At 41.5% G+C, this 25,853-nt stretch overlaps 1 protein-coding gene across 1 annotated transcript; it reads left to right on the top strand.

The window, feature by feature from the left end:
- Positions 1 to 10: 10 nt before the first annotated feature.
- Positions 11 to 21,621, top strand: chrna2 (cholinergic receptor nicotinic alpha 2 subunit). Its single transcript, XM_008122446.3, has 6 exons — positions 11 to 144; positions 10,179 to 10,330; positions 13,001 to 13,045; positions 13,766 to 13,875; positions 16,219 to 17,311; positions 19,954 to 21,621. The coding sequence occupies exons 1-6, from the start codon at positions 87 to 89 to the stop codon at positions 20,077 to 20,079; spliced, it is 1,584 nt and encodes a 527-aa protein (XP_008120653.2). The 5' UTR covers positions 11 to 86; the 3' UTR covers positions 20,080 to 21,621.
- The last annotated feature ends 4,232 nt before the right edge of the window (positions 21,622 to 25,853 follow it).

Here is a 25,853-nt window from a genome sequence, read left to right as displayed (position 1 = left end):
ACCATAAAAAGGAAGGATTCTATAGTTTTCTTAAACATTGCACTTGGAATTTCAGTGCTGAGGTAGAAGTAACCGTTTGGTGGAAGATGGACCCGTTCAGGACCTTTCGGATTGTTGCCTGGTATTGCTTTGTTTTGTTGCCAGGTAAGGCTTTCTTTCCTCTCTATCCTAAAACTTTAATTCTTTAGTCAGAATTAATCACCTTGTCATGAGATTTCGTGTGGAAAGTGGTTTCATGTAAATGAGAACAAAAGAGAGCACAGTGGAATCTACTGCTGCCTGGGAGTCTCTTTCTCTGGAAGTTAGATGGCCATCTGTCAGGAAGGCTTGGATTGTTTCTTCCTGCCTGGCAGAAGGGGGTTGGACTAGATGGCTTTTGAGGGTCCCTTCCAACTCTAGTGGAATATAGCCTGCTTGGGAGTTTGGTGGAGTCTCTGGAAGTTTTTAAGCAATCGCTGTATGGCCATCTGTTGGGAGGGCTTGGATTGTGTTTTCCTGCCTGGCAGAAGGAAGAGTCATGTAGTCCAATTCTAAGATTATGTGATTCTGAGGTGAAGATTCTTTATTTATTTACAGTATTTACAGTATTTTTATTCCGCCTTTCTTTCTCACCCCGAAGGGGACTCAGGGCAGATCAGAATGTACACATACATGGCAAACATTCAGTGCCATATGAACATAGAGTCAGAGACAGAGACAGACACAGAGGCAATTTAACCTTCACCAGCTTCCAGCTTCCTGAGGGTGTGCTCGATTCCGGCCACAGGGGGAGCTGCTGCTTCATTATCCACTATGACGCCGAGTCCTTGGATACTTCCTCATTCCAAATGCTGCTGGGTGATTTTTATGATGTCGTAATTTAGTTAAATTAGCCTCTCCACATAAGTGGCACCTAAATTTCCTACTTGATAGATGCAACTATCTTTCGGGTTGCTTAGGTCAACAATGAACAGGGCTATTTTTTATTTTAATTGTCGGGTGCTCACTCCAACACGGGCTGGCCTCGAACTCATGACCTCTTGGTCAGAGTGATTTGTTGCACCTGGCTACTAACCAGCCTGTGCCACAGCCCGGTCCCAATATAATAAGATTATTATTATTACTCCTTTTCATCAAGTGATGAGACGTTCCAGAGATGCTTCTCATACAAAAGTTGGATAGGAAGAGCAGAAGGAACTGGGATGATGATGATGATGATGATGATGATGATGATGATGATGATGATGATAATTCCAGTGAATGCAATTAGGGTATTTAGCTCCTCTATCCCATTATAAGTCTTCTTTCCTCCACTTTCTCCCATTTTACCAAGTATTCTAATCTTTCCCCAATGGGTCACATTATTTCAAGATATCTCCAAAGTTCAGCACCCGCAATTCAGTTATATTGTCTAGTTCAGGTCTGATTTGCACTCGGACCCATTTATTGGTCTTTTCAGCTGTCCATGATACTCACAGAACTCTTCTCCAGAACCACGTTTCAAATAAGTTGGTTTTTCTCCTACCAGATTTAGCCAAATTCAAATTCTGTTGAGGCCAGAATGGATCGAACTGGGCTAAGAGAGAAAAAGGCAGGGATGTGAGAGCTAGCATTAAATATTGGGCCATGACTTTGGAGACCTGGGTTCAAATTCCTGCTCAGCTGTGGGAATCCACGAGGTGACACTCTCTCAGCCTTAGAACAATTTCTGGCAAAATAACCACCTGAAAGATTCACGTAAGTCAGAAATAACTTGAAGGCACACAGCTACAAATTCCAACATTTGTTTGTTATTAGAGTGAAACTACGGGTGCATCTATATTGTGGAATGAATGCAGTTTGACCCTGCTTGAACAGCCATGGCTCAATGCAATGGAAGTTGTAGTTTTACAAGATCTTTGGCCATCTCTGCTTATGTGTGCTGGTGCCTCACCAAACTACAAACCCTGGGATTCATTAGCAGTGAGCCATGGAAGTATTAGTAGTTGTTGTGTGTTTTCCAGGCTGTATGGCCATGTTGCAGAAGTATTCTCTCCTGATGTTTCACCCACATCTATGGCAGGCATCCTCAGCGGTTGTGAGGTATCAACCAGAGAAGTCCTCTGAGGATGCCTGCCATGGATGTGGGCAAAACATCAAGAGAGAATACTTTTGGAACATGCCCATACAGCCTAGAAAACACACAACAACCCTGTGATCCCAGCCATGAAAGCCTTTGACAACACAGTATTAGTGGTGCCAAACTGTGGTGCAAAACATCTACAGTGTAGATGCACCCTAATGCTAGTTTTTGATGCAGAGTGGAGTGGGTGCCAATATGAGGCCTCTGTCATTCCTTAGTCAATGCAAAGTTTGACTGCAGACATCTGTGGAAGCATTTGGAGACATCTACCTTTGATGCACTTTGACAAAGTTTTCTGCTATGACTCTGTTGTGGCTCCAGACATGGCTGGAGAACATTGGAGGCAATGCAGCGCATACGTGTTTACCCCTATGGGCCAGATCTTAGTGATGTCTCAAGTTGTGACATGATGGGAACGTTGTATTCCTAGCCAATGGCCCTGGGTGTTTGGAGAGTGAGCCTTGATGGGATCACTGCCTCGCCGCGGAGTCAGCTTCCTTGGCCACTGTTTTCTCCAGACTCACTTGTCACGTTCGTGACTTCTCCATAAATCTCCCCATAGAAGCCTGGAGATGTTTATCAAGGAATTTTGCAAAAGCTGATGCTTCCCTGTCAGGTTCTATGACACAGGGCTTGGAAGGTTTGCAGACAGCTTTTGAGACGATTGCTTTTGTGTCCGGAGAAAGATTGAGGAAGAAGCTTTGACGCACTTGGGTACGGCTCAAAAGCACAAGGACTGCAGTCAGACAGAGTTGGAAGGATCCCCAAGGCCATCCAGTCCAGCTCCCTTCTGCCAAGTGGGAAGACACAATCCAAGCCCTCCTGACAGATGGCCATTCAACCACTGCTTAACAACCTTCAGAGGAGAAGACTCCACTGGACTCCCAGGCAGTGCATAATCCGCAAGAGGTGAAAGAGACTCCAATTCACTGACATATAGGAAGAATGACCTAAGCACTGTTTATGGTCATTCGGAGCAAACCCCATTCTGCATGCAAGAAGATATTGTATCATGATATTTTGGTGCTAAATTAGTAAATACAGTAATTAGTACATAGCATTATCATGTATTGAAGTACTTTTTCTGTCAAACTTGTCGTATAGCATGATGTTTTGATGCTTAATTTGTAAAATCATAACCTAATTTGATGTTTAATAGGCTTTTCCTTAATCCCTCCTTATTATCCAATGTATTCACTTATCCAATGTTCTGCCGGCCCGTTTATGTTGGATAAGTGAGACTCTACTGTATTCAAACTGATTCTGGATGGTCATCTGTTGGGAGGGCTTGGACTGTGTCTTCCTCCATAGTAGAACGAAGTTGGATCTGGTGGACGTTGACCATTTTAATCAAATCCACAAACTCTTTTAACTTGAAGGCCAACTGTAGTGATAGCTCCTCTCAACATTCCCTTGAAAAAGCAATTATTAACTCCTAGTCCTTGCTCAAACTAATCAATAGCTTTTCCTTAATTAAAATTGTCAGTATATCCATCTCAGCCAGAACATACTAAAGTCATCAGTCAATCTTCTTATGAGCAAACAGCCATATCCTGGAAGAGTGGGAGAGTCCCAATCATTCTTTTCCAGGCTATTGACAGAATTGCTTTATTTATTATTTTACGAAAAAATACAATTAGTTATAGCAAACACATACAATCAAAACCAGCCACAGTAACACACTTTAAAAATATGTTCCAGAAAGATGTATGTTTTGAAAGGCCATTGAAAGGGCAGAGCAGAAGCAAGCACAGGCCATTTATTTAATATGGTGCTTCTTGTACTTTTTTAAAAATTGTTTTGTTTGATATCTTAATTGGGTTTTAATCGGGATATGATGTTTTAATTGATTCTGTATTGCTGTTCAGTGTATTTGTATGAATTTTATATGCTGTACGCCGCTTTGAATCCCACCCACGGGAGAAAAGCAGGATATAAATGAATTATTATTATTATTAATAATAATAATATTTGGGTGCATGCAATGGCTCCATTCAGTCTGGACACAGCAGTGGGTATAAAATGACTAGCAGAAGGTTATATTTTCAGAAATGTGTATATCACTTGTGGAGCAACGTATTGACAACGGATGCCAGATAAGCTCAGACTAGAAGAAGAAGAAGAAGAAGAAGAAGAAGAAGAAGAAGAAGAAGAAGAAGAAGAAGAAGAAGAAGAAGAAGAAGAAGAAGATGATGATGATGATGATGATGATGATGATGTTAACTTTTTAAATACCCGGCCACCATTTCCCCAAAAGGACTTGGAGCGGCTTATATATGGGACAGAAAGTCCAAAAGACATAAAAGCAACAATCCATTAAAACAAAACCACCAGTAAAACAAAATAAGAACATCGTAAAATAAAACAATCTGTATAAAACACAATTGACGTAAGAGGAAAAACAGCAGCATTGAGGCAACATCAGTCCATGTTCAACAAAAAAAGACATGACCATAATTGGGGTTGTTGTGTGTTTTCCGGGCTGTATGGCCATGTTCCAGAAGCAGCATTCTCTCCTGATGTTTCACCCACATCTATGGCAGGCATCCTCAGAGTTTGTGGAGAAACTAAGCAAGGAAGGGTTATATAGCCCAGAAAACACACAACAACCCTGTGATTCCGGCCATGAAAGCCTTCGACAACACAATGACAATAATTACAAAATGGGAGTGACCAGGCTATAAAAGGTTGGGAAGGGATAGAGCAAAACAATGTACGATAGGGCTGGTAAAAGGGATAAGGTGCAGAGAACAAAGTACTGTATATACTCGAGTGTAAGCCGACTCGAATATAAGCCGAGGCACCTAATTTTACCACAAAAAACTGGGATAACTTATTGACCCGAGTATAAGCCGAGGATGGGAAATGAAGCAGCTACTTGTAAATTTCAAAATAAAAGTAGATACCAATAAAATTACATTAATCGAGGCATCAGTAGGTTAAATAATGTATGTGTGTGTATATATATATATATATGGATATAGATATACAGGTACATGGACCTATATGTATATAGGATTTGCAAAGACCTGCAAACATATGAGGGGAAAATTCATATATAAAATTAATGTATATAGATAGATAATAAGTACATAGGGATTGCAAATGCATGCAAGGGGTTAATGCCTATATATCTGTAGGAGAGGTTAACAAATATTTCAGGGGGAAATGCTTTTATAAGATTAATAGATATAAATATATCTTCTTCTTGACTTGCAAGGGCATTGTTGACTCTGCATAAAATGCTTCAGCTCTACTCCATAAAAAAGGGAAATCAGCAAACTTTGCCAATGCTGATGTATTACACTATGTAACAAAATTTGAAACATTTTCTGTTCCTGGTTCAAAAGTGTCATTTCCTGTTTAATTCTGCAGCACGTACTTCAAAAGTACAATAGAGTCTCCCTTATCCAACATAAATGGGCCAGCAGAACGTTGGATAAGCGAAAAATGTTGGATAATAAGGAGGGATTAAGAAAAAGCCTATTAAACATCAAATTATATTATGATTTTACAAATTAAGCACCAAAACATCATGTTTTACAACAAATCAACAGAAAAAGCAGTTCAATACATGGTAATGCTATGTAGTAATTACTGTATTTACAAATTTAGCACCAAAACATCGCAATATATTGAAATTATTGACTACAAAAACATTGGCTACTAACAAATTGACTACAAATAAAGATGGAATTGCATAAAATGAACTTACAGTAACAACATTGTTGGAAATTAAATGTGTAAAAAGTTCAGTCCTTGCTGCCTAGAGAAACAGCTGTGGATCAGGATAGGAGGCAGACTGCATTGGATAATCCAGAACGTTGGATAAGCGAATGTTGGATAAATGAGATTTTATTGTAGTTGTTATATTCCAGAAACTTTGTTTTTGTGGCTGCCACAAACTACAGTAGGGTCTCACTTATCCAACATAAACGGGCGGGCAGAACCTTGGATAAGCGAATATGTTGGATAATAAGGAGGGATTAAGGAAAAGCCTATTAAACATCAAATTACATTATGATTTTACAAATTAAGCACCAAAACATCATGTTTTACAACAAATTTGACAGAAAAAGCAGTTCAATACATAGCAATGTTATGTAGTAATTACTGTATTTACGAATCTAGCACCAAAACATTGCAGTGTATTGAAAAGATTGACTACAAAAACATTGACTACTACAACGCAGACTGTGTTGGATAATCCAGAATGTTGGATAAGTGAGACTCTACTGTATGTTGAATTGGTTGGGACTCTATGAGATATTCATTGAAAAACTAGCAAAATGTGCTGTAGGATCTCCCACAAAAATAAGTTTTAGCAGTTTAATAAAACTTTTTCCATTTTTTTATGATCGAACCAATTAGAAAATGGCATATATAACCCAAAAATAAAAAATTTGCTACATAGTGTCATCAGTATGCAACAGTATCAGTATGCAACAGTAGCATAATCTAGAGAAAATTCCAAAACTAAAAGGCCAAAATGCCCTGTTGCAAACGCTCCAATGGTCCCAATTTGGCAGGATAATCCCAATTAATCCCAGCATTCCCACTGTCCCAGATTGGTTTTAAATTGCTCTGGTTTCTAACTCCCTTTCCCCCCTTTTGTGCACAGCAAACTTCAATTATTGCAAGTGGAGCTTGAAGGGCTGAAGTAGTTTATGCTGCGTTCTTGGAGCAGAAAGGCCCTTTAAATATATGGCCTCGGACAGTAGAGAAAGGCTTGGCAGAACATAAACCCAATTATCTAAAAAGCCCCTTTCTTCTCTTAACTGGCCCTAAATGGGTTCCCACTGCAGAATTGGCTCCAATGGCTGCAAATGCATTTGGCCTGCCTTGTTCCAAGCAGCCTGGGTTGCCAAATTCCTTGCTGCTTGTTGCAGATAGAAAAAAGAATTAATTTGTGAACTTCCACTCCCTTGCAGCCTCGTGGTAGGGTTTCTTGGGGTTTTCTTAGGCTAGGGATCCTCAGCCATGCTTTGGTAGCCCCTTCCTCTGAAATATATATAGCCCCAGCCCATGGTATTCATTGGTGATCTCCCATCCATGTCCTAACCAGGACTGACCCTGCTTAGCCTCCAAGATCAGGTGATATTTAATATATTTTGGAATATTGAGGTCCTCTTTAGAGTATTGGCTATCTTTTAAGCTAGATCTACACTGCCCTATAATGCTGTTCCGGAATGTGGATTAACTGGATTCTATGAGGCCCCATCTATATTGCCTTCTAAAACCTAGATTATCTGGTTTGAACTGTATGATATGGCGGTGCGGACTCATATTATCAACTTCAAAGCAGATAATTTGGATTATTTACTTCAATAATCTGGATTATACAGCGGTGTGGATCCAGCCTGAGTCTATACTGCCATATACAGTAGAGTCTCACTTATCCAACATAAACGGGCCGGCAGAACGTTGGATAAGCAAATCTGTTGGATAATAAGGGGGGATTAAGGAAAAGCCTCTTACACATCAAATTAGGTTATGATTTGACAAATTAAGCACCAAAACATCATGTTAGACAACAAATTTGACAGAAAAAGTAGTTCAATACGCAGTAATGCTTTGTAGTAATTACTGTATTTATGAATTTAGCACCAAAATATCACGATGTATTGAAAACATTGACTACAAAAATGCATTGGATAATCCAGAACGTTGGATAAGCGAGTGTTGGATAAATGAGACTCTACTGTAATCCACTTCAGTGCAGTGAATCCACATCTGAAATGGAATTACCGTATATATTAGTGTAGATCTAGCATTAATTTCTGAAAGTATGTCAGGTTGAAGAGGAAAAGAGATTGCTGTCTGCTTCTCCAGAATCAGTGGATTGAAATCATTCAGGAAAAAGAAGATTCCACTTAAACATTAAAGAAGAATCTTGTGATATAGTAGACTGTCCCAATGAATCGTGAGCCCTTCCATAGAATCATAGAATCATAGAATAGTAGAGTTGGAAGAGACCACATGGGCCATCCAGTCCAACCCTCTGCCAAGAAGCAGGAAATCGCATTCAAAGCACCCCCGACAGATGGCCATCCAGCCTCTGCTTAAAAGCCTCCAAGGAAGGAGCCTCCACCACGGCCCCGGGGAGAGAGTTCCACTGCCGAACAGCTCTCACAGTGAGGAAGTTCTTCCTGATGTTCAGGTGGAATCTCCTTTCCTGTAGTTTGAAGCCATTGTTCCGTGTCCTAGTCTGCAGGGCAGCAGAAAACAAGCTTGCTCCCTCTTCCCTATGACTTCCCTTCACATATTTGTACATGGCTATCATGTCTCCTCTCAGCCTTCTCTTCTGCAGGCTAAACATGCCCAGCTCTTTAAGCCGCTCCTCATAGGGCTTGTTCTCCAGACCCTTAATCATTTTAGTCGCCCTCCTCTGGACGCTTTCCAGCTTGTCAACATCTCCCTTCAACTGTGGTGCCCAAAATTGGACACAGTATTCCAGGTGTGGTCTGACCAAGGCAGAATAGAATAAGGGGGAGCAGGACTTCCCTGGATCTAGACGCTATTCCCCTATTGATGCAGGACAGAATCCCATTGGCTTTTTTAGCTGCCGCATCACATTGTTGGCTCATGTTTAACTTGTTGTCCACGAGGACTCCAAGGTCTTTTTCGCACACACTGCTGTCAAGCCAGGCGTCCCCCATTCTGTATCTTTGATTTCCATTTTTTCTGCCGAAGTGAAGTATCTTGCATTTGTCCCTGTTGAACTTCATTTTGTTAGTTTCGGCCCATCTCTCTAGTCTGTCAAGATCGTTTTGAATTCTGCTCCTGTCTTCTGGAGTGTTAGCTATCCCTCCCAGTTTGGTGTCGTCTGCAAACTTGATGATCGTGCCTTCTAACCCTTCGTCTAAGTCGTTAATAAAGATGTTGAACAGAACCGGGCCCAGGACGGAGCCCTGCGGCACTCCACTTGTCACTTCTTTCCATGATGAAGATGACGCATTGGTGAGCACCCTTTGGGTTCGTTCGCTTAGCCAATTGCAGATCCACCTAACTGTAGTTTTGTCTAGCCCACATTTTACTAGTTTATTTGCCAGAAGGTCATGGGGGACTTTGTCGAAGGCCTTACTGAAATCCAGGTACGCTACATCCACGGCATTCCCTGTATCGACCCAACTCGTAACTCTATCAAAAAAAGAGATCAGATTCCAGGGGTGCTTTGGTTGTGTTTTCCTCCATGGGAAATAATAGGGTTGGACTAGATGACCCCTTGGGGTCCCTTCCAACTTTATTTGCAAATGTGAGTCCAGAGTGTGATGTGGCAGCTAAAAAGCCAATGTGAATCCAGGCTGCATCCATGGGAGTCTAGTGTTAAGATTGACAGACGTCCTCGTCCCCCTCTATTCTGCATTGGTCAGACCTCAAATGGAATAGCCCTGTGTCCAGTTCTGGGCAAAGCAATTCAATTAATTGCAAAAGTTGTCAAGTCGTGGAATGATGATGGATGTCAGGCAGATATATTGAGACCTTACAGCCTTCTGTCTCAATTCTCCCCTCCCCTCGCAACTCAGCATCTGCCTAGTAGCATGAAAAAATAAGACTGCATAGCTGTCTGCCATTCCGGCAGTAATTAGTCTTTATTTACAGGTATGTACATAAATAGCAGCTGGAGCTGCTCGCACACATGTTGCTCTAACAGCAAGATTAATGGCAACTACAAGAACTCTTATCAGTAAAGAATAGCACCTCCCAAATTCCATTTTCTGTGACGTATTTCCTTCTACGCAGGCAAAAGCAGAAGTCAAATTCCTTTTCCCTCTAGGCAGTAAATCATTGCTCTATGCAATTAACTACTTTTGTACTGGATCGCTTACATTGAAACAATGTATTAAACATTTCACTATATTAACCATTACTCTGACAAAAGTGTGTGAATGTCTCACCAAACAGCAACTCCTAGGTTTCCACAGCATTGAGACACGGCAATTAAATTGATATTGAACTGCATTCATTTTACAGTGCAGATGCACCCTTAAACACAGACATGCATTTAGGAGTATTTGGCATGCAGTGGTGTGTCATGCTTGATAGTGATCGTGACTTGCATGCCTTTCCTTTCCAGCATCTGTCCAAAGCCGGACGCAAACCCAGGCAGAAGAGCGGTTATTCCGATACCTTTTCAACACCTACAACAAGTGGTCCAGGCCCGTCCCCAATACCTCTGACGTTGTCATCGTAAGGTTCGGACTCTCCATCGCTCAGCTGATTGACGTGGTATGTACAAGAAATAGCATTTCGTTACTTTTCCAGCTTTGATTGGGCTTTGCTCTGAATGAACTTATTTTGAATGGAATGGACCTGAATGGCTTTTGCTCCGAATAGGCTTTTTCTGACAGACAGAATCATAGAATCATAGAATCATAGAATAGTAGAGTTGGAAGAGACCTCAAGGGCCATCTAGTCCAACCCCCCGCTAAGAAGCAGGAAATCGCATTCAAAGCACCCCCGACAGATGGCCATCCAGCCTCTGCTTAAAAGCCTCCAAAGAAGGAGCCTCCACCACAGTCCGGGGGAGAGAGTTCCACTGCCGAACAGCTCTCACAGTGAGGAAGTTCTTCCTGATGTTCAGGTGGAATCTCCTTTCCTGTAGTTTGAAGCCATTGTTCCGTGTCCTAGTCTGCAGGGCAGCAGAAAATAAGCTTGCTCCCTCCTCCCTATGACTTCCCCTCACATATTTGTACATGGCTATCATGTCTCCTCTCAGCCTTCTCTTCTGCAGGCTAAACATGCCCAGCTCTTTAAGCCTCTCCTCATAGGGCTTGTTCTCCAGACCCTTAATCATTTTAGTTGCCCTCCTCTGGACGCTTTCCAGCTTGTCAGCATCTCCCTTCATCTGCGGTGCCCAAAACTGGACACAGTATTCCAGGTGTGGTCTGACCAAGGCAGAATAGAGGGGGAGCATGACTTCCCTGGATCTAGACGTTATTCCCCTATTGATGCAGGCCAAAATCCCATTGGCTTTTTTAGCTGCCGCATCACATTGTAGGCTCATGTTTAACTTGTTGTCCACGAGGAGACAGACTTTTTCTTGACAGACTAGAGAGATGGGCCAAAACTAACAAAATGAAGTTCAACAGGGACAAATGCAAGATACTTCACTTCGGCAGAAAAAATGGAAATCAAAGATACAGAATGGGGGACGCCTGGCTTGACAGCAGTGTGTGCGAAAAAGATCTTGGAGTCCTCGTGGACAACAAGTTAAACATGAGCCAACAATGTGATGCGGCAGCTAAAAAAGCCAATGGGATTCTGTCCTGCATCAATAGGGGAATAGCGTCTAGATCCAGGGAAGTCCTGCTCCCCCTTATTCTATTCTGCCTTGGTCAGACCACACCTGGAATACTGTGTCCAATTTTGGGCACCACAGTTGAAGGGAGATGTTGACAAGCTGGAAAGCGTCCAGAGGAGGGCGACTAAAATGATTAAGGGTCTGGAGAACAAGCCCTATGAGGAGCGGCTTAAAGAGCTGGGCATGTTTAGCCTGCAGAAGAGAAGGCTGAGAGGAGACATGATAGCCATGTACAAATATGTGAGGGGAAGTCATAGGGAGGAGGGAGCAAGCTTGTTTTCTGCTGCCCTGCAGACTAGGACACGGAACAATGGCTTCAAACTACAGGAAAGGAGATTCCACTTGAACATCAGGAAGAACTTCCTCACTGTGAGGGCTGTTCGACAGTGGAACTCTCTCCCCGGGGCCGTGGTGGAGGCTCCTTCTTTGGAGGCTTTTAAGCAGAGGCTGGATGGCCATCTGTCGGGGGTGCTTTGAATGCGATTTCCTGCTTCTTGGCAGAGGGTTGGACTGGATGGCCCATGTGGTCTCTTCCAACTCTACTATTCTATGATTCTATGATTCTATTCTATGACTTAGGTTCCTTCTACACTGCCACATAAAATCCAGATTATCTGCTTTGAACTGGATTACATGGCAGTGTAGACTCATATAATCAACTTCAAAGCAGATCATGTGGGTTATCTGATTTGATAATTTGGATTATATGGCACTGTAGAAGAGCCCTTAGCTTTGCTTTGAATGGACTTCTCTTTGAATTAACTTTGACTTGACATTGAAAGCAATGTGCCTAGCTTCAAATTGTCTCTGAAAGAGACCACATGGGCCATCCAGTCCAACCCCATCCTGCTAGGCAGGAAAAGCACAAGTATTATTTGAATGGACTTTGTCCTAAAATTGTCTTGGCTCTGAATGGGCTCTGCTTTGAATGGACTTTGCTCTGACCTTACTTTGCTTTGTATGAGCTTTGCTCTCAATTGCCTTTGCTTTGTATGGGCTTTGCTCTCAATTGCCTTTACTCTGACCTTACTTGGCTTTGTTTGGGCTTTGCTCTCAATTGCCTTTGCTCTGACCTTACTTTGCTTTGTATGAGCTTTGCTCTCAATTGCCTTTGTTTTGAATGGACTTTGCTCTCAATTGCCTTTGTTTTGAATGGACTTTGCTCTCAATTGCCTTTGGTCTGAACTTGCTTTGCTTTGTATGGGCTTTGCTCTCAATTGCCTTTGTTTTGAATGGACTTTGCTCACAATTGCCTTTGCTCTGAATTGGCTTAGCTTCTAATTGATTTGCTCTAAATTGACTTTCCCTTGAATTGACTTTGCTCTTTATTGCCATCACTCTGAATTGGCTTAGCTTTGAATGAGTTTTGCACTGAAAGGGCTTTGCTCTGGACTGATAACTCTAAATTGGCTTTGTTTTGAATAGCATTGTTCTGAATGGGCTGTGCTGTGATTGGACTTCTTGCTTTGAATGGACTTTGGCTGTGTGACATGTCTTTTTACTGGTTCTTTTTTGACTTTTCGGAGAAGGTGCTGAATTCTATTTCTGCTAAAACTCTTTTCTGCTTTTCCTTCCCACATTTCCTTCCACCTCAGGATGAGAAGAACCAAATGATGACTACAAATGTTTGGCTGAAACAAGTAAGTATGAGTTGGGGAATAGCAAAGACAGAAAAAAATAGCCCTCTGGGAATCCTGGGAGTTGTAGTTTTATAAGATATTTAGCCTTCTTTGCCAAAGAGTTCTGGTGCCCAATCAAACTACAGCTCCCAGGATTCCTTAGCCATGGTATTTCAAGTGGAATCAAACTGCATTCTTTCTATAATGTAAACTAGCTGTGCCCGGCCACACGTTGCTGTGGCAAAGTGGTGGTGGTATTGGTTAAAAATTGTTGTGTAATTTTTATTTGACGTTATTTGTATTTTTTAATTAATTTTATTGTAAGTTATCTTTTTATTTATTATATTTTATTATTTTCTTGTATTATTTTTAGTTATTTTCTGTTATTATAGTATTTTATTGTATTAATTTTTTAAGTGTTTTTAATTATTATTTTTAGTGTTTTTTATTATTTTTTATTGGGTTGCTAGGAGACCAAGTTGGAGGAGCTTAGCCTTCTAACTGGCAGCAATTGGATAAAAGCAATTATTCCTCTCTCTCTAATTAGGACTTTATTTTTTTTCTTTTTGTTGTATCAACCTAGAGCCGTGGATGATGGGTTGTGTCGTCAAATTTCGAGGTTGGGGGGCCTGTAGTTTTGTTGTTTTGTGGGTCGCCGTGATGCCATCACTCTTTTATATATATAGATGCATCCTTAGAGCTAAGTGAGGGGGAAAATAAGGATTTCTTCTTTGTCTTCAGGAGTGGAACGACTACAAACTGCAGTGGAACCCGCTGGATTTTGACAATGTCACGTCTATCCGAGTTCCTTCGGAGATGATCTGGATTCCAGATATTGTGCTATATAACAAGTAAGTGGGGAACTTGCAAAAATGGAAGAAATCTTCCTGTGAATGGTTGGATCTGTTGAGGCAAGAATCTGTGCACATGGGGAACATCAACTGTACTGGCTGATGTTATGTTGCCACCAAGTGGTTGTTATGAGTTCTGCAAATATTCGTCCTGCAACCTGTGTCCTAGCATTGACTAATTCTACATTGCAGATTTTGACACCACTTTAACTGCCCTGACTCAGTGCTCTGGAATTCTGGGATTTATAATTTAGTGAGGTGCCCAATCATCTTTGGCAGAGAAGCCTAAAGACCTTGTCAAACTACAACTCCTAGGATTCCATAGCATTGAGCCATGGCAGTCAAAGTGGTGTCAAATTGCATTACTTCTGCAGTGTAGAGTGAGCCTAAGACTCTACTCAGCTGTCTTTGGCAGACAAGACTAAAGACCTTGTCTAACTATGTCTTCCAGGATTCCATAGCATTGAGTTACAGCGGTTAAAAATGCACTACATTTACAGTGTAGATGCATCCTAGGGGTGCAGTTCTTCATGCATTTCATTCCAGTTGACTAGAAAGATTAATTTTACCATTGGAAATGCATATATATATATATATATATATATATATATATATATATATTCTATTTTTTTATTTTAAAATTTTTTTAAATGTAATTTTACTAAATTTTCATAGAATCTTCAATACAGTAGAGTCTCACTTATCCAACACTCGCTTATCCAACGTTCTGGATTATCCAACACATTTTTGTAGTCAATGTTTTCAATATATCGTGATATTTTGGTGCTAAATTCATAAATACAGTAATTACTACATAGCATTACTGCGTATTGAACTACTTTTTCTGCCAAATTTGTTGTCTAACATGATGTTTGGGTGCTTAATTTGTAAAATGATAACCAAATTTGATGTGTAATAGGCTTTTCCTTAATCCCTCCTTATTATCCAACATATTCGCTTATCCAACATTCTGCCGGCCCGTTTATGTTGGATAAGTGAGACTCTACTGTATTACATTGCAGCATTACATCATAATTCCGAATCTTGTTTTTCTCCCATTCACTCCCTCTCCGTTTCCCAAGTCACGTACATTTACAAACTACATCCCTCTTACTAATAAACTATCCTCTACTCAATTGTCTAATTTTATTAATAGTAGTCATATTATTTGAAAAGGTGTCACATTAAGGAGGGGGCAAGCTTACTTTTCTTTTGCTTTGGAGACTAGGGCTCAATGGAGCAAAGGATTCAAATTTGCCAGAAAAGGGAACCCACTTCAACATTGGGAAGAATTTCCAGATGTTTAGAGTTGTTTGAGAGTATGATATGCTGTGTTAGAGTCTCCTTCTCTGGAGGCTTTTAAGCAGAGGCTGGATGGCCATCTGTCGGGAGGGCTTGGATTGTATCTTCCTGCTGGCACAAAGGGATTGGACTGGATGGCCCTGGTGATCTCTTTCAACTCTAGCATTCTATGATTCCCCTAGTCATTATCTAAAATCTCACATTATCTAAAAATGTGTGGCAGGGAGGAATCCTTTTAAATCCCACCGCTGCCACCAATTGTAAAAATGTGGGGGAAGGGATCTTTTTGATTAATTATATTATTATATATTTTATATCTGCTGCCACCAGTTGTGGAGATCTCAGGCAGAGGGGAATCTCTTTTTGAACCTTTTCTTTCTCTTCTTTTAATTCTCTTTAGATGGTAGTTTTACTTAAGTTTAGGATATGTGTGACAGAGGCTTGGATGTTGAAAGATAACAAGTTTATTTCAGGCACAGAGCTTAGTGGTTACAGTATCTTCTTTAAAGGCACTTAGATAATGGTTGCAAATATAACTTATGATGAATACTCTTTCAAAATACTTGCTCCGTTCCTTGAGCAGTCTAAACCTGATCACTTTGGATCTAACCAGGATTAATTCCCCTTACTACTCAGACTCTACAAATAAACCTAAACAAGTCACCTAACTTGCTTAATCTGACACAACTAGAGATCTGAGTTTCCCTGGTTTCCCTAACTTGGAACCAGTGTCTTCCCTGTGACTAAAAATCACAGACTGAACTGTTTTTTAAAACATTCCCCCTTTTTCCTCCAAACGGCGGTTGGCTCCGCCCTCGTTACTATGGCAACCTGCCTCAGAATGCTGAGCTGGTTACCATCCCCCTCGCAATAGTAACTAATACTTACCCTTATAAACATAAACATGACTTTTATAAATCAAAATAAAAACTCTCTTCTTTACAATCTCAGGGGGTTTAAATCTGCTTTTGCTCCAGTTTCCAAATATTCCTGCAGCATCAAAGCACCTCTAGTTCAATGAACATTTCCTCTTCCTTCCAGTGCCGACGGGGAGTTTGCCGTGACGCACATGACCAAGGCGCACCTCTTCTCTAACGGCAGCATCAAGTGGGTCCCGCCGGCCATCTACAAGAGCTCCTGCAGCATCGACGTGACCTTCTTCCCCTTCGACCAGCAGAACTGCAAGATGAAGTTTGGCTCGTGGACCTACGACAAGGCCAAGATCGACCTGGAGAGCATGGAGCACCAGGTGGACCTGAAGGACTACTGGGAGAGCGGGGAGTGGGCCATCATCAACGCCGTGGGCACCTACAACACCAAGAAGTACGACTGCTGCACCGAGATCTACCCGGACATCACCTACAGCTTTGTCATCCGCCGCCTGCCCTTGTTCTACACCATCAACCTCATCATCCCTTGCCTCCTCATCTCATGCCTGACCGTCCTGGTCTTCTACCTGCCCTCCGACTGTGGGGAGAAGATCACCCTCTGCATCTCGGTCCTGCTGTCCCTCACTGTCTTCCTCCTCCTCATCACCGAGATCATCCCGTCCACCTCCTTGGTCATCCCGCTCATTGGCGAGTACCTGCTCTTCACCATGATCTTCGTCACCCTCTCCATCGTCATCACCGTCTTCGTCCTCAACGTCCACCACCGCTCGCCCAGCACACACAAGATGCCCCGCTGGGTCCGCAACTTCTTCTTGGATTTTGTCCCTCGGTGGCTCTTCATGAGACGCCCACCACTGGTGCCTCCAGGGCTGAAGGCGGCCGGCGAGGAGACCGTTGGTCAATATGATGTCCCTCCGGCCAACCTGAGCACCTCCCAGTGCTGGCTGGAAGCAGACCTGCATGACAAGTGGGACGGGGAGGAAGAGGAAGGTGGGGAGGAGAGGCGGCGGAGGGGCCAGCTGCCCCTCCAAGGACTCTGCCACAACCACTGCCTCCAGTACCGCTACACCTGCGCCCGGCACCTGGGAAGGAGCTTCGTGGAATTCATCCAGCGCCCGGCCGCCAAAACGGAGAATTTGGCCACTTCGGAGCCGGGCCTCCAACTTTCTCCGGGGATCCTGAAGGCCTTGGAAGGCGTGCACTACATCGCCAACCACCTGCGGGCCGAGGATGCAGATTTTTCAGTGAGTCCCAAAGGGTCAGAAATAAAGAATCAACTAGCTGGTATGGATGATGATAATGGTGGGGCTGTGTTGTGGTGGTGGTGATGGTGGTGGTGGTGATGATGGATGATGGGACCGTGTTGTAATGCTGATGGTGATGGTGATGATGATGATGATGGGGCTGTGTTGTGATGGTGATGATGATGATGATGATGATGGGGCTGTGTTGTGATGGTGATGATGATGATGATGATGGGGCTGTGTTGTGATGATGATGATGATAATGATGATGGGGCTGTGTTGTGATGGTGATGATGATGATGATGATGATGGGGCTGTGTTGTGATGATGATGATGATAATGATGATGGGGCTGTGTTGTGATGTTGGTGGTGGTGATGATGATGATGATGGGGCTGTGTTGTGATGATGATGATGATGACGATGATGATGATGATGATGATGATGGGGCTGTGTTATGATGATGATGATGATAATGATGATGGGGCTGTGTTGTGATGTTGGTGGTGGTGATGATGATGATGATGATGATGGGGCTGTGTTGTGATGATGATGATGATGATGATGATGATGATGGGGCTGTGTTGTGGTGGTGGTCATGGTGGTGGTGATGATGAATGATGGGACTGTGTTGTGATGGTGATGATGATTATGATGACGATGGGACTGTGTTGTGATGATGATGATGATGATGATGATGATGGGGCTGTGTTGTGATGATGATGATGATGATGATGATGGGGCTGTGTTGTGATGGTGGTGATGATGATGATGGGGCTGTGTTGTGATGATGATGATGATGATGATGATGATGATGGGGCTGTGTTATGATGGTGATGATGATGATGATGATGATGATGATGGTTATGGGGCTGTGTTGTGATGATGATGATGATGGTTATAGGGCTGTGTTGTCATGGTGATGATGATGATGGGGCTGTGTTGATGGGGCTGTATTGATGTCTATTTATACCCAACTTTTTCTCTCCACAAGGACACTCGAAAGATCAATTACTGCTATAATACACAAACCATGTAGTAACTTTATCCCTACTACAAGATGTCTTCAAAAGCTTTTCAGTTTTCAAAGACATCTCAAGGGAGAGAGACAACAGGAAGACCTTGTCCTGAATTGCTCTTGCATTGAGTAGACTTTGCTCTGAATGGGCTTTCATTGAAATAGATTTTGTTCTGAATTGGCTTTGCTTTGAATGAACTTTGCACTGGATTTCCTTTGTCTTGAATAGTTTTTCTTCAGAATTGGCTTTGTTTTGAATGGGTTTCACTTTGAGTAGACTTTGCTCTGAAGTGCTTTTGCTTTCATAGGCTTTGCTCTAAATTGGATTTGCTTCAATTAGGCTTTGCTCTAAATTACCTTTGCTTGAAATGGGCTTTGCTCCAAAGTGGCTGTTGTTTGATAGGCTTTACTCTACATTACCTTTTGCTTGGAATGGGCTTTGCTCTAAAATGTCTTCACTTTGAATAGGCTTTATTCTAAATTGCCTTTGCTTTTAACAGTCTGTTCAGAATTGGCTTCATTTTGAATGGGCTTTAATTTGCTCTGCGTTAGCTTTGTTCTGAATGTGCTTTGCTTTGGATTAGTTCTTCATTGAACAGGCTTTACTCCAAATTGACTTTGCTCTGAATGGGCACTGCTTTGAATAGTCTTTGTTCAAAATTGGCTTCGTTTTGGATGGGCTTTGCTTTGAGTAGACTTTGCTCTGCATTGGCTTTGCTCTGATTGTGCTTTGCCTTGGGTTGTTTTTTCTTTTAATGGACGTTGCTCTGAATGGGCTTTATTCTGTGAAAGGACTTTGTACCAAGTTGGCTTTGCTTTGAGAGGGCCCTTTGCCATATTAGGAGGCTGCCAGGCGGATATGAGTAAATCTGCTATTGTTCCAGTTTATAAATCTGCTATTGCTCCAGTCTATATGGCCAGCAATGAATGTAGATTGTTTGTTGTTTAAGAGGATGTTCTCAGGTTCTGGCATTGAATGTAGCTATGGTTTGTGGTTGTTGGCCTTGGGAACATGGTATTGTGGTTGCAGCATTTCGAGCAAAACATAAACAGCAAAGCACAGCAAGCAAATATAGGTCATAGAGAGATGTCACCTATTATCAAGATGGAGTTGATCAGATTCAGTAAAACGTATCAGCAAGTGGCTGAAGCTTTAATTCTTATTTTTCACCAAGACTTGTTGCTGTCATCATCATCACCATCATCATCACTCACACTCCTGCCCCACTCAACCATCTCATACAAGGATGAAAACTATATTCAAATACTCAAAGGGGGGGGGGGGATGATGGACTTTCTTAGTGTCCAGAAACATTAATCATGAGACTATTCCTTATGTGTCTTCAGGTGCATCTACATTGTAGAATAAATGCAGTTTGATGCCACTTTCATGGCTCAGTGCTATGTAACCATAGGTGATGTAGTTTGACAAGGCCCCAACATTCTTCGGCAAAGAAGTCTAAAGACTTTACAGAAATACAAATACATGCTTCCACATTTTGGAGCCATGGTGGTTCAAGTGGTGTGAAACTGCATTCATTCTACAATGTACGGATAGGTGGACACTTCAAGGAATTTCGTGTGAAGTAATTGCCTTGTTCAATGGTTTCTTCTGTGTTTTGCAGGTGAAGGAAGACTGGAAATATGTCGCAATGGTGATCGACCGCATCTTCCTCTGGATGTTTGTCATCGTCTGTTTGCTGGGGACCATTGGCCTTTTCCTTCCTCCTTTCCTGGCAGGAATGATCTAGAGTGGACACTCCAACACCATCTTCCAAGAGATCAAGGCCAAACATGGAGCCACCACCAAAAAAAGCCACGACTTGAAGCTCTTGCTGGACATCTAGCTCACCTTCCCAAGAGTGGTCAGTTTTACAGTCCAAATCTCAGATGGACATCAAACTTATTTTCCTAAGAGTGGTCAGTCTCATCCTCTGGATCCAAGAGAACCTCAAATCTGGAGAAACATGTCCTGCTGGATTTTATGAGCCAGACTCTTTCCATTTAACTGGATTTTTACAAACTACTATAGACTGAGAACTGGGATTGCCTTCTAGGTTAACCTCATGCACCGTGATTTAGAGTTGGAAGGGACCCCTCAAGGTCATCTAGTCCAATGCAATTCTATCGTGAAGAAATGCACAAGCCCTCCCAAAAGATGGACATCCAGGCTCTGTTTCAAGATCTCCAGAGGAGATTCCATTCCACTCTGAAGTGATCTATGTGCCATTTGGGTTGGAAGAGATCCCTAAAGGCCATCCAGCCCAACCCCTTCTTGCCATATAGGAAGACACAAGCTAAGCCTTCCCGACAGATGGCCTTCCAGCCTCTGCTTGAAACCTTCCAGAGGAAACTCTGGCAGATGCCAAACAATAGCAGATTCCACTAATGAACAGCCCAGGAAGTTGAATGCACAGAATGAACTTCTCAAGAAGTTCTTCCTAATGTTCATGTGGAATCTTCCAGTTTCTAATTACGGTGCAGCATATTTATGCCATACTGAAATTATGCTGGACAGCAACCTTCCTTTGTGGCAAATACAATGCTTCTGTCCAGAAAAATCCCACTTTTCATATATATACAGAACCGTTTTATTTTGGGACCGGAATAAACTTGCAGCTGCTTATTAAAACCTGGGATCTGGACACTCCTTGAAGCTTTCATTCTGCTGGCAAGAATGAGTAGTGGTCACAATGATTTGTATACAGAGATCTTTGGTAAACACAACCCTTTCCTGCACTTAATGCAGTTGTTCCTAAGGAAGAGAAATCTCAGGATTCTACAGCACTGAACCAGGGCAGTTGAAGTGGTGTCAAACCACATTCATTCTACGGTGTAGATGCACCCTTGGAGGCATTTGGCCTTCACACTTTGCAAGGCCCATGCTTGGACTCCGATGTGTATGGACACCGAATGTATTTGGCATTTTGCAAGGTCCTGCTGGTCCCATGTTTGGGAGAAGGAAAGAAGTTCCCCGTATATTGCTCAAGTTTCAACCCAGTTTGGATGCTCATCGAGAAAGATCTTTTCCAGCCTTCGGTGATTTGGGCCACACGCTACGTATCCCACCTTTCGGCTTGTTCCCTTTGTGCTTGAGCTCTGCTTTCCTTTACCTGGATAACATAACCCCTCATCCCCAGCCAGCATGGCCAAGAGCTGATCTTGTTCCCTTCTGAGATGGCTTGGACCATCTGGACCACTGACGGCAGAATGGGTTCTCAAACTATTTCCCTGTTCAATGCAGTGATTGAATAAAAATGCTAAGGATCCGCTTTTTAAAAACGCTCTCTTTACCTAGAACTCGAGTCCCATTCTTGTGACAAACATGCAGTATGTTCCTAAGTGGTAATTAATCCAACTTTTTATGGTTTGGAATTATTTGGTTGAGATTGCCCTCTTGGCAGTCTTAGTAGTGGTTTTGATGCCAATGGGACAAGGAATCCGTTCTGGGGTTTTAGTCCGAACTTTAAAGGTGCAGCTATCCAACTATCCTTGCAAAGGTTATGCATCTTCATCATAGAATTAATGCAGCTTGACACCACTTGAACTGCCATGGCTCAATGCTGTGCTATCATGGGAGTTGTAGTTTGGTGAGGCATGTGCACTCTTTGGCAGAGAAAAAAACTTTGCAAAACTACAACTCCTAGGAGTCCCTAGTATTGAGCTATGGCAGTTCAATTGGTGTCCAACCGCATTAATTCTACTGTGTAGATACGCACTGAATTAAGAGCTAAATTTGTATCCAGTGCTCAGGAAAATGAGCAGCTGAATGCACAAGCAAAATGAACATCCATGCACACAAGATGCACATGCGCATGTGCTGTCATAGTGATACCGGATGCCACAACATTCTGGCATCAACACTCTGGCGCAGAGAAGGCTAAAGACCTTGTAAAACTACAACTCCCATGCTTCCATAGCATTGAGCCATGGCACTTAAAAGTGGCCTCAAAGTGCGTTAATTCTACTGTGTAGATGCACCTACAGTAAAGTATGCCCCCTTCTATCCACAGGAACGGTACCTATGATTTCATTTACAGTAGAGTCTCACTTATCCAATGTTCTGGATTATCCAACGCAGTCTGCCTCCCACCCGTATCCACAGCTGTTTCTGTAGGCAGCAAGGACTGAATTTTTTTACGGATTTAACTTCCAACAATGTCATTTTATGCAATTCTATCTTTATTTGTAGTCAATGCAGGGCTAGATATAGATCTATAATTATATATACTAATTTTACATATGCATTTCCCCTGAAATGTTTGCAAATCCTCTCTCTATATATGTGCATTTTCCTCCTGAATGTTTTTGTAGTCAATGTTTTCAATACATTGTTTTGGTGCTAAATTCGTAAACACAGTAATTACCACATAACATTACCATGTATTGAACTGCTTTTTCCTGTCTGTTGTAAAACATGATGTTTTGGTGCTTAATTTGTAAAATTATAACATTTAATAGGCTTTTCCTTAATTCCTCCTTGTTATCCAACATTTTCACTTATCCAGTGTTCTGCCGGCCCGTTTATGTTGGATAAGTGAGACTCTACTGTACTTGCATTTGCAGTGACACAGTGGGTTAAACCACTAATCTGCAGAATTTGCTAATCAGAAGGTTGGAGGTTCAAATCCACGGAAAGGGTGAGCTCCCGTTGTTAGTCCCAGCTTCTGCTAACCTAGCAGTTCGAAAACATGCAATGTGAGTAGATCAATAGGTACTGCTTTGGCGGGAAGGTAATGCCGCTTCATGCAATCATGCCGGCCACATGACCTTGGAGGTGTCTGTGGACAACGCTGGCTCTTCGGCTTAGAAATGGAGATGAGCACCAACCCCCAGAGTCAGACATGACTAGATTTAATTTCAAGGGGAAACCTTTACTTTTACTTAACTTCACTTTAATTGCTGTGACTCAATGCTATGGGATCCTGGGAGTTTCAGTTTGACAAGGCATCAGCACTCTTTAGCAAAGAAGAATAATCTGCTGAACAAAACTACATCTCCCAGGACTCCATAGCATTGAGCAAATAGTGGAGATGTGAATCCAAAGCCAGAAACAACTTGGAGGCACATGATACAACACATTACACTATGAAATACGATTTTTGTTCCTGGGTTATAAATATTATTTCCTAATTGTTTGTATCATAAAACATGGGAAAAGTTTCTTAAACTGCCAAAACTTTGCTTTGGTGGAAGGGATATCCTGCTGCTGCTGCACATTTTGCTCTAATTTTCCAATCAATATCTCACAGTCTCAACTGATTCGGCCTCACTTGACTCGTTTCCAACAGACCTCACAACCTCCGAGGATGCCTGCCATAGATGTGGGTGAAATGTCAAGAGAGAATGCTTCTGGAACATGGCCAGACAGCCCAGAAAACTCACAGCAGCTCAGTGATTCAACAGAGTTTGCGGAAGCCACAATAACAAAGTTTCTGGAGTAGAACAACTGCTTTCAAAGTACTGTATATACTCGAGTATAAGCCTAGTTTTTTGCCCTTTTTTAAGACTGAAAAAGCCCCCTCGGCTTATACTCGGGTGACGGTCCTGGTTGGCTTATACAGTAGAGTCTCACTTATCCAAGCTAAACGGGCCAGCAGAAGCTTGGATAAGCGAATATCTTGGATAATAAGGAGGGATTGAGGAAAAGCCTATTAAACATTAAATTAGGTTCTGATTTTACAAATTAAGCACCAAAACATCATGTTATACAACAAATTTAACAGAAAAAGTAGTTCAATACGCAGTAATGTTACGTTGTAATTACTGTATTTACGAATTTAGCACCAAAACATCACAATATATTGAAAACATTGACTGCAAAAATGGCTTGGATAATCCAGAGGCTTGGATAAGCGAGGCTTGGATAAGTGAGACTCTACTGTATTTGGGTCAGCTTATACTCGAGAATATATGGTACATTTATTATTTTTCTCTATTATTATTGGTATTATTACATTTATTATTTTTCTATATTATTGTTGCTACTATTATTTATTTTACTCTATTTTTTATTATTATTGATACATTTATTATTTCACTCTGATCTTATTATTACATTTATGATTTTACTCTATTTATTATTACATGTATTATTTTCCTGTATTTATTATTATTATTATATGTATTATTTTACTCTGTTATTATTAAAAGGATACATAAGCACATTGACATTGAAGAAGATGAGAATAATGATTTAATCAGAGTTTGACAGTCGTATCTTAAATTTGAGCTTTATGTAAATATTCAAAAACATTTAACCTACTGATGCCTCAGTTAATGTAATTTTATTGGTATCTATTTTTATTCCTGAAATTTACCACCCTCGGCTTATACTGGAGTCAATGTTTTCTCAGGTTTTTTGTGGTAAAATCAGGTGCCTCGGCTTATATTCAGGTCGGTTTATACTCGAGTATATACGGTAAATACCACACAGTTAAACAGGAAATAACACTTTCAAACCAGGAACAGAACATTTAATAAACTTTTCCCATGTTTTTATGACAATACCAATTGGGAAATGACATTTATAACTCAGGAACAAAAGTCATGTTACATAGTGTGGGTCCTGGCCTTCCCATCCAAAGAGAGACTTCCGAAATCCCAAGGCAATCAAAGTGATGTGAAACTGCATTAATTCTACAGTGTAGATGCATCGTCAGTGCTGGAGGAACTCAGCCACGATGGGAACAAAAAAAAGCACATGGGACACACAGAGAAGTCGGTACCTCTTTTAATCTCAGGCAAAATAACATTATTATGAGAAGTGGCTAAAGCCATAAAACCATTCAGGTTTGTTTGTTTTTTTCCAGAAAGAAAGGAACATAACCTACGTAACGAACAGAACGATTTCTTGAAAACACAAAAGATAATCTAACAAAGAAATGTAGATCAAGGGTACTCTAGTATAGCAATTTGGGAAGGGGGTAAAATGAGGGCACGGCCCCCCAAATGTTACGTTCTGTCACCCACGAAATAAATATTTCCTTCCCTCTCCTGGCTTCTCTAACACTGCAAAAACTTCCAAAGAAAGAAAAAGGCCAAGTGACCAAAGGAAAACTAACTCTGCAAACCTAAGATTTCTAAGTTTCATCTCTTTGCAATGCTAGAAATTGGGAGATAGAAAAAATATTAATTTGGGGTTCAGAATGCGTCTTTGGGGTCTAGGGCCCTGATTTGTCCTGCCCTATAGCTATACCTTTGCCCTGTGCCAAACAATGCAAGCACTTTGCTAGTTTTTTGGGAAAAGAAAGGAAGGAAAAGAAGATATAGAAGATAAGAGAGGGAGGGAGGGAGGAAAAAGAAAGAAAGAAAGAAAGAAAGAAAGAAAGAAAGAAAGAAAGACTAGATAGATAAATTAGCAAGCACTTTGCTAGTTTCTTGGGAAAAGAAAGATAGGAAAAGAAAAGGAAGATAAGAGAGGAAGGAAGGAAAGAAAAGAAAAGAAAAGAAAGAAAGAAAAGATAGATAAATTAGAAAGCACTTTGCTAGTTTCTTGGGAAAAGAAAGATAGGAAAAGAAAGAT

Source organism: Anolis carolinensis, chromosome 1, assembly GCF_035594765.1.
Source record: "Anolis carolinensis isolate JA03-04 chromosome 1, rAnoCar3.1.pri, whole genome shotgun sequence".
Lineage (NCBI taxonomy): Eukaryota > Metazoa > Chordata > Lepidosauria > Squamata > Dactyloidae > Anolis > Anolis carolinensis.
This window is presented reverse-complemented; position numbering and strand designations above follow the sequence as displayed.

Excerpts from the sequence above, each read along its gene's own strand:
- chrna2 (XM_008122446.3), top strand. The coding sequence starts at position 87 with ATGGACCCGTTCAGGACCTTTCGGATTGTTGCCTGGTATTGCTTTGTT. Across the intron at positions 10,331-13,000 it reads TCGCTCAGCTGATTGACGTG|GATGAGAAGAACCAAATGAT; the intron begins GTATGTACAAGA and ends CTTCCACCTCAG. Across the intron at positions 13,046-13,765 it reads CAAATGTTTGGCTGAAACAA|GAGTGGAACGACTACAAACT; the intron begins GTAAGTATGAGT and ends CTTTGTCTTCAG.